Source organism: Mesitornis unicolor, unplaced genomic scaffold, assembly GCF_000695765.1.
Source record: "Mesitornis unicolor isolate BGI_N332 unplaced genomic scaffold, ASM69576v1 scaffold51410, whole genome shotgun sequence".
Taxonomy (NCBI): Eukaryota; Metazoa; Chordata; class Aves; order Mesitornithiformes; family Mesitornithidae; genus Mesitornis; species Mesitornis unicolor.
In genome coordinates, this window is record NW_010159898.1 from 410 (window position 1) to 9,991 (window position 9,582).

The following is a 9,582-nucleotide window of genomic DNA, read 5'->3' on the forward strand; positions in this document are numbered from 1 at the left end:
AATTTCATTTTCAGAATCTGTCTTCTACGCTCCATTTTATACAAGGTAACTGAACCATGGCAGAATGTAATTTCTAGCTCATCTTAGATTAGATAAAATTATATATTGTTTAAATCAGTTTCTTTCTGTTCTAAGTTTTTTTCAGTGTAACTACTGTTCAGCTTTGTTGGTGGCAGTCGTGTTCAGTAGCTGCTAGCTTATAGATATTTATCTACACTATGGGCATATCTGACAAAATACCCCATTATTTAAAACGTATTTCTTTTGGAACCAGGTTTTCCTCTGTAGGTGAGCTGAACTTCCATATGCTCTACAAAAGATGTTGAAATGTTGACTGCTATTCATATTTAATGAGGAAGGAGCCGTACCCTGTGACACTATTTAGTGTTCTGTTCCAGGGTAAAATGTGTCTTTTAATGAAATAGAAATCAACACAAAATGATAAGGTAAAAAAGCCATCTAGCAAAGCTCTGGAACTCAATAGAGCTTGGCAACCGACGTCACTGGTTTTTTGAATGTATCTAATAACTTATGAAAAGGCAAAAACAGAACATATCAGGCAAATCAGACATTCCTGTGCACCTTTAATGGATTGAAAATACCTTATTTAGCATTTAAAAAAGGCTTTGGCCACTGCCAGTTACCAAGACGTTCTTTGTCAGCAGTATTTGTGCATTATCATGTTATTATTGGCAAGTGTGAACATTGTAAACCATGAATATGGTCACCCGTAGGAGGTGCTCATATTCATGCAGTGTAGGTAGCAATTTTTCATGTAATTTTGTTAAGTTCAGATCTCTCTTTTTTTCCATCTTGATTATCGTGCAAGCAGTGAATTCAAAGAGAATATTATTAATACAATGTTCGTATAATTTATTGTCTGGCCAGAGGAAGGTTCTTTTATGGCAACATTTTCTGAATTAAAAGCTCAGACTATCCAGTTCAATAAAAAATGTTTTGATCCTGCCATTGTGGCTTACTGTTTGAAACGTCGTATGATTTCCAGAGCTTTTGTCAAGATATTCTCATAAGTATTAAAAATAACTGATAGAGCTCAAAAAAAGTTTCATTAGGGCAAGCACTTGTAGTTTGATCTTCAGTTTCTGTCAATTAATAGTAAAAAGAATACCAACTAATCTGTTGGAAAAAGAAGAAATAAAGCAGAGAAGATAATTACTATGTTTTGATAAATGAATATATTGAAGTGGAAATGTCTCTTCATTTATTTTCTTCTTGTAGCTGTGCTAGAAGAACTTGTTAATAGTGGTCGTCTAAAAGGCACCGTGGTTGGTGGGAGACAGGATAAGGCTGTGTTTGTTCCAGACATCTATGCCAGAACGCAGAGCAACTGGGTGGATTCCTTTTTCAAGCAGAATGGTTACTTAGGTAATTAATCTTTATTCTTGTCGATAAAATTCCTCTCTAAAATTAGTTTAGGTAATTGGTCTTACTCTAATACAGCTAATGTCGAAAGTGAAACCTCACAAGAATGAGTGGAGATCAGTTACAGTAGTTGATACTTGTCTGTTTAAAGACCATCTTGCTTATAATGATGTGTGTTACTTTCTCATAAAGAACCAGGTTTCAGCAGAGAGAACCATATTGCTAAACAGTGACTTTATCTCACAAGCAAGTGCTTGTTACAGATGTTACAAATGCTACTTCTGTTGTGTTTTGAAAACATTTCTTAAACTGCTCATTGTAGATTTTTCAGATTATCATGTTTGACCCACATGGTTGGCATTTTAGACCAGGAGTCCAGATTACAACCACACTTTGGCTGTTTATAGCGCAGATGGGCAAACATGCAGTGCACAGGAAGAAACCTCTCTAAAATAAGATTTGTAGAACTGGTGTGGGTAGCACCAGCATCCTGATTTGGATCCAAACAAGACTGTCTAACTTAAAGCTGAGTGATGCTGGTCAACGATGTTTTAAGACAGGAGCTATGGGAAAATGCGGACCTGAATAAACAGAGAAATGTACCCTTATGGTCTCAAAGGGCCAGTCCCTAAATAACAGGCTTGCAATTTGAAAAGGTTTGACATAATTTACTGTAGTAGTATTAAGTGTTTTTCTAATATTGATTGACTGATAGAGCATCTGTCAAAGTCTTTGAATGTTTTCAGAATGTCTAAGTATAAACTGCTAAATAGTTGAAATGCTTTGCTTGTGAGGTATTGCATGATTCTATGAGTATATTAGAGTAACTTTTGAAACAGAAGATTTTGACGTTGTATACTGTGTAAATATCGTTCATGTTATATTAGAATAGTTTGGAAAGGTATAATAGCAAAGATAAACTTAGTGGTATAAGAATCTGAAAAAAACATTTTTTTTGCCAGAACTCTGACGAAAGTCACGTCCGTGATTTAATCTTCATATTTCTGTTAACTATGCTTACATGTAGCTTGTACAGAACTAAAGTTTAGGTTAACTTCAGCTTCAGGCTGCATTTACTTGTAAAGAAACTTTATGTACTTCTTCATTTCCTGCTTTCAAAAACTTACCACATAAGATACTGCATGTATTTGAATGTACTTAAATGTAACAGACATCTGACTATTTTATAGAATTTGATGCATTGTACAGACTTGGCATCCCTGACCCAGCAGGCTACATTAAAAAAAGGTACAAGTCCACACAACTCTTATTTCTGAGAGCAGCTTGTGTTGGTCAAGAAATTGTGGATCAAGTTGAAGCCTCTGTAGAGGAAGCCATCAGCTCTGGAAACTGGATAGATGTAGCAGTAAGCAATCCTTTTAGTTGTTGTTGTTGCATTTATTTATATTTTTCTTGGTCTTGTGTCAAATGATACTTTATAGAAACTACACATACTACAATGAAAATTCAGTGTTGGCAATAATATTCGGTTCAAGTAAATTAAAAAGTTAAAAGGCATTATTTGTCTTTAAGTTGGTCTGAATAAAAACAGGGGAAGGATGTGTCAGTATTCAGTTGATAGATACCTAAGACTAACTTTCATTTCAAAAATAGTGCTAATGTATTCTGCTAGAGAGCAATATATTTGTGTGGAGTTTGTTGGTTTGTTGTTTGTTTTTTTTTATTTAAACTGAGCTCTTATGATGGTTTTGGTAAGCGGGAGTTATTAACCATTTTGTCCTGGCTAAATCCTACTTTTAGGCCTTACGGCACTATTTCATCACTTGTAAGGAGGGTCACTGTTGTTTTGTGTTTGGTGCTATTCTGTATCTGTTGAGCAGCATTTTGAAGAAGTTGCCATGTGTTTTCTCAGAGGTAACACATATTCTAGAGCAGTGTTCATTTGGGATGTTATAAGATTTTAAATAGTGCTTACTCTTAAATTACTAGTTTAATCTTCAAAGTGCAATATACTCCAAATAGTTAACAGATACCTAGTGTGGTGTCTGTAGATTCTTTTTATCTGTCTGTCCATTCCAGAACAGATTATTCTATGTAAATTATTTTGATTTTCTTTACCCTAGACTCTTCTGCCTAGTTCATTGTCAATAGAAGATGTTGGCATTTTGCTTCAGCAAGTGATGAGATCTTTAAACAAAAATTCTTCAGGTTTAGTCTTCAATGACACCACTGTGGTCAGTGAGAAATTTCTAAGCAGCTGTGCTGATCTGTTTTCTGATACGATGCAACAGAAAGCTGAAAAGGTACAGATTTTTTATTGGTCAAGGTGCAATATGCCTTGTGTGTTGGAATATGGTTTGTGACTTTCTATTTGCTGTTACCATCTGTTTGCATCTCATCTGACTGCTAGCTTGAGAAGAAGGGCAAAAATGAAGAAAAGGTTTGTATATGTAATCAGTGTAATTTAGTGTATATTCAGCTGCGCTCAAGGAACAGCATCACGCTAACAGTATGATCAGATGCTGAATTTTTAAGAGAAGAATTAATGTCTTTTCATGTGTTGCACTTGGAAACTTGGTGTTAGCTTAGTATACTTAAAATGGCCACATGTTGGCTTAAATGTTTCTGTATGTATCTTTGGTGTGTATATCTTTTTGCTATTAAGTGCATATTCTTCATTTTAGGAAATGAAAAATAATTCTGTTAATTTAATCACTGAAGAAGATTTAAAACAAGCTTCTGGTTTAGAGAATTCATATGCTAATAAAAAAGACAAAAAGGATGAAAGAAGGAAGAAAGCAACAGGTAAGGAATCAATATTTAGCTTAAGCAAAAAAAAATAAAAATAGGCTTTTGTTTAGCCTTGGAAATACTCAAATATAAATTTAATATATTTCTGTAGTCCGTTAGTTGCCTCCAGTCCATTGCTGAAGATACTTAAGAAATAATCCAACCACTTACCATCATTATATTGTAGGTGTAGATACAGCTATGTTCGTGAGAACTAATTTCAGATTTAGAAATGCAGAGGAAGTACCATAAAGATACCTTGAGTTAGTCCAACACAAGGCCACTGGCTTTAGAAGCAGGGAATCCATGTTCACTTATTAGTGTATAGTAATTATAGTTATGATCACATAAGATTGACTTGTTCAGTGTGGACTGACCAAACCAGTATTAGCTTGGGGACCTCTGTACCATTTTTTATTACACGGTATATATAGATGCGTTCTTCCTCTCCGCTTTTGAGGGATCTAGGAAAATGAAAATATTTCTCAGTAATCTTGAGAAGTTGCTTCCAGAATCACTGTGTCTAAATTGAGAAATGAGGTATTAAGATGAGGTTTTTTAGGAAAGTATCATACATCTTCTCTGAGAATCCCATGTCAGACCATTTTCTATTGTTTGCATGCATAACAGTTGTTTGGAGATTCATACAGTTTACTTTAAGGTATATTCTGAGTTAAATTAATCCCAAGCCTTACTCCATTTGTGTAGTGGCTGTTTGGAAGAGATCTTAATCTGAGGAAGAATAAAAATGTGTAGGTTTAAACCCTTTCAGTTCTTTCTGGTTTTTAAAACATTATTCAAACTGAAGACTATTTTCAGTCACAAAAACCTGTGTTGCTACAGCACAGCTGAGCAATCTGTGTTGAACTCACATGCCAAGTTTTATGTGCTACTGAAAGTAACGGAATTAGAGCACTGATACCTCTATCTTAATTTAAATTACTCATCTGAAAAATAAAACATCATACTCTACTCTTAAAAAGACCATGACTGAGTTGGGATGGAATCTATAGACTTCTTGCCACAAGAGACAGCAGATTTTTCTAGCCAGATCTGAAGTAGGGAGACTTGAACTTTCATTGAACTGTCATAAATAGAATTACTTTGATTTCCAAGCCTCTTAGGAGGGAGTCTCTACTGAGCATGTACTGCGTGTCTAGACACATTCATATCTGCATGTAACCTATGCTACACCATCAGCCAGCACTACACTGTAGTGTTTTTTTTTAATGGACTGTTAGGTGTACTACCTTAAAACAGTCAACATCACAGTTTAAGGGTTAGATGTTACTGCATAATGGCAGAATGTAGCCAATGCCACATTGCCTATCTTAAGGTCTCTGTGTGACTATATCAATATCTACTGTTTAAGTGTAACCTTACATGGCATTACAAATACGGATTCTGCCATGTATTGGATTGATGAAAATTTGCAAGATAAATTCTCTATTGTCTATTTATAATACCATTTGCAACAGTCTGTTACAAACAAGTATCTGAAGAAGCATTTACACTTGTAATACTTTGTGTAAAGGTTACAGTCCATGGATCCCATTGTCATAAAATATGGCTTTTCTGGCAGTACTCTCATGCTTCATCTCTCTGTGGAATACAGAATGAAGGGAGCTTGTTTCCAAAATAACTACTATATTGTACAGTTAACAAACAGCTTGTATCTGCTCTCTTCTCAGCAGTAGCCCTGTGAAAAGCACCATCTCTTTTTTTTTTTTTTTGAGGGGGGTTAGGTCACAAACTCACAGAATCACAGAATGTTAGGAGTTGGAAAGGACCTCGAAAGATCATCCAGTCCAACCCCCCTGCCAGAGCAGGATCACCCAGACCAGGTCACACAGGAAGTCGTCCAGGCGGGTTTTGAATGTCTCCAGAGAAGGAGACTCCACAACCTCTCTGGGCAGCCTGTTCAGTGCTCTGTCACCCTTACAGTAAAAAAGTTTTTCCTCATATTCAGATTGAAACTCAGAAGATCTTACAAGTACACCATCAGCTGCTAGGTACAAGTGTAGTAGTTTGTTGTTTTTGCAAAGTAATGCTTAAAAATCCATCCATTTAACAGATTCAGTTAGCTTTGTGAGTAGTAGCATCTTGTCTTTGTGCTTCCTTTCCCTAAATGATAGTACTGTTAAATAATGTAGTTACTTGAACTCCCGGACCTTATATTTAAATGGAAAAATAAATACTTTCTCAAGACTTAATGCAAGTATAGAACCAATTATTCTGGAGTCTAAACTTCTTTCAAGTGAAAAAAGAAAGGAACAAGCTGTGAAAAAGGGAACAAACAGCAGAATAGCTTACCTTGTGGAGAGGGACTGTACTGCAAATTGAGATCCTCTCTGCAGTGTGAATATGTGGATTATGGGTCCTACAAACTAAGTAATTGGTTGTATTTGTCCAAACTGGAACATCTCATTGCTTTATAATCATAGGATCATTTGTTTGGAAAAGACCTTTAAGATCAACAAGTCCAACCAAAACCTGTCCACTACTAAACCATGTCTCTATCTAGGAATTGTCAAAAAAGAATTAGTGTTTTAGTTAATTGAATGCATATTTCCAAGAATATTTTGGATAAATACTTACTACGTAGGATTCTTTCTCTGAAAGTTAACAATCACATTTACTGGATTATTTTTTAATAACTAGGTTATTCAGCATCACTAAATAAAAGTGCTAAATGCTTACTAAGATGCTATTTTCAGCCAACAGAAATTCTCCCGTTACCTTATGGACACTGGTATCTCATCTGTTTTCAGCCAGAAAAAGATCCTGCTCTATTTTTTCATGATATGTACACTTGAATATGATTGTTATTTGTGTTTATTAATGACATTCACTTAAACAAAGCTTTGACTTAGTTGATTTTTTTTCTTAAGAATGAAACTTACAGCCCTAAGATTCTGGAAAGCGTATTGTAGGTTATGTTTAGAATCAGGCTTTTTTTTGTTGTTTTTTTTTAAATTCAACATTAACAAGGGATGCAGACAAATTACCACAATACTGTAAACTTTTTAAGTTCTGTGTGCTAAGGAAGTAATTTTCCACCAGAGGGCAGTGGAAGCATGAGAGGAGGAGGAGGCGGCAATGCTAGGGAGATCAAGATTAAGAAAACCAAGAAGAAAGGACGAAAGGATGCCGACAGCGATGAAGAGTCACAAGCAACTAGCACAGGTTTGCTGTTTTACTTTCATCACTGTCTACTCATACTGACATGTTTTTATCACATGCTTTTCCACATCTCCGTTTTTCCCCACTGTATTTTTAAGGTCATTTAAAATATTCAAAGAATTTGAGAATACTGTTCTGTTAAAACTGTATCAGTGGTTAAGATATTGCTATCTAAATGAAATGGATGTACTCTATTCACTGGATAGTATAACTTAGTCTTTAAAACAGAAATGGAATTAAAGGAAATGAGAACAGGTGGGGTTTTTAAATTTGATTTTATGTAGGAAATGCTGCAGATTTCAGGATTAATATTATACTTGGTTTCTTAACACCTGCTGAATAGTGTATGATAAATGGAGAAGTTCTCATCAAGTTCCAAGGCTTAATTAGCTTAAATTAACAAATCATAGCAATGTAACAGCACTTAGGTGTTTTTCCTTATAAGGATATAATCTACAGACAAAGTTTTAATATTTTAAATAAGATTCGTCTTGCTTAGCTCAGATTTCTACATATGAGCTGAGTACCTTTATAACTATTGAATTAGTAACAGAGTAAAGTAGGTAGTTTGAAGGCCTAGTCTGTCTCACTTCTTTTAGATGTGTATTACAGGATGAGTTTGAATTGCTCCCTCTTGGTGCCCATCTCTCTACCTTCACTGTTAGGAGAAGGAGCATGGGTGGCTTCCTCAGAAGTAAACACGTATATTGTTAGACCTTTAGCAAATAGTGGTTGCAAATGAAACAGTCATAATTATGTGTTATTTCTTTTAGTCAATGGAGTACCAGAGATAAGTACTTTCATTTTATATATAGTATCTAGACTTTCGATACTGGCTGAAAAACTTTTAAACACGAAGTACAGCATCTTAATTTTGTATACTACTCTCATAGAATACTGTAATTCACAAACAAATGAAGTTATTTTTCGAGGCTGCTCAGTTACTGAGTAAAACAGTGTTAAATCACCTTTCTTTTTGGTGTAGCATTTCATGTTTTGCAGCTGTTGCTGCTTGTACTGCTGTATTGTATTAAATAGATTGAACCAAAATCCCAAGATAAATCCAGATGTAGCCATTCAGATATAAATAAGACGCTTCCAACACCTGATTTAAGCTCCCTTTTCACCTGTTTGTATAACCTTGTATGTTGTTCATTACTACTGTGGCACAACTAGGAACATCACGGATTTCCATTCATTCAGTTACCTTATGTGCAGAACAGACCTGTTTTATGCAGCATCTGGAACATGCAATGTCTGTCCTTTTCTGGTCTCATGCCATCATCTTGATCTCATTCTTATATGTAAAAACTAAATTCTGCAGCATGCAAACAGACTTTGTATTTTGTCCAAAACCAAACTAGAGATGCTTAATTCATAGCATTTACCAGCAGCATCTAAGCTGATTTTATTACTGAAACTTCTTGTCTGGTTTAATATTCTTGCTTTATCGTGTCTCAGATTTTATCCTGTAACCTCAAGTTTAGAATACTCTTTGATACATGATTATGTACTTTACTAAATGAGGTTAAAAAAACCCCAGCAACCTTGTGAAATCCTTCAAATAGGAACGTTCTTCTCAGTTTGGGCATTTTAAAAAAACAAAAAACTATTTCCTGTTAGTGATGTCATCATTTCTAAAGTACTGGATGAGCCAGGTAGTTTGAAATCTCTCACCAAAAATGCATGTCCTTATATACTACTTCAGTTGTCTGTTACATAGAATAACTTCTAAGTGATTAAAAGAGTAATTTTGTCAGTTTTTCATGTGTGTAAAATTTAACTGTCATCTCTTCTGTGGAGGTTTGGACTTTGAGGCATTTCAATGTCTCATGCTACAGAGTATCTACAGCAAAACTGAGTATTTTGTTTTCTCAATGAATGTTGCACATGGTCACTACAGGTAGGAATAAGCAGCCGGAGTTCTCTTTCATGTCACAAGAGGAAATTGAGGATGTTTTAAAGACCCACATGCAGGATTGCCCTGAAGAGCTTATTGCAGAGCTTGCTGAACACCTAATAAGGTAATTTCAGTAATTCAGCTGGAGTTAGAAAGTCTGTTGTTCACTTCAGATGAACCTCTCTTCAGTCTGTTTTCTTACTGAGAAAGCAATGTTTTGTTGATGGACATGAACCACAGTATTTTTTTTCTGTACAGCTCCATTGTACACACGTGCTTGGGTATTAGAAAGCCATGCTGACACAGTAATGAGAAATAATGATTCTGCCTAGCAGTAGGTGATTCTGCATTCTTTGTCAGCAAGC

At 35.2% G+C, this 9,582-nt stretch overlaps 1 protein-coding gene across 1 annotated transcript; it reads left to right on the plus strand.

Annotated features, from left to right (window-relative positions):
• Window positions 1–1,239: 1,239 nt before the first annotated feature.
• Window positions 1,240–9,341, plus strand: LOC104543509 (E3 UFM1-protein ligase 1-like; the record flags this gene model as incomplete). Its single annotated transcript, XM_010188145.1, has 6 exons — window positions 1,240–1,386; window positions 2,574–2,749; window positions 3,468–3,647; window positions 4,029–4,149; window positions 7,198–7,320; window positions 9,221–9,341. Coding segments are annotated over 6 exons (868 nt in total), but the record flags the coding sequence as incomplete, so codon positions are not given.
• Window positions 9,342–9,582: the final 241 nt, after the last annotated feature.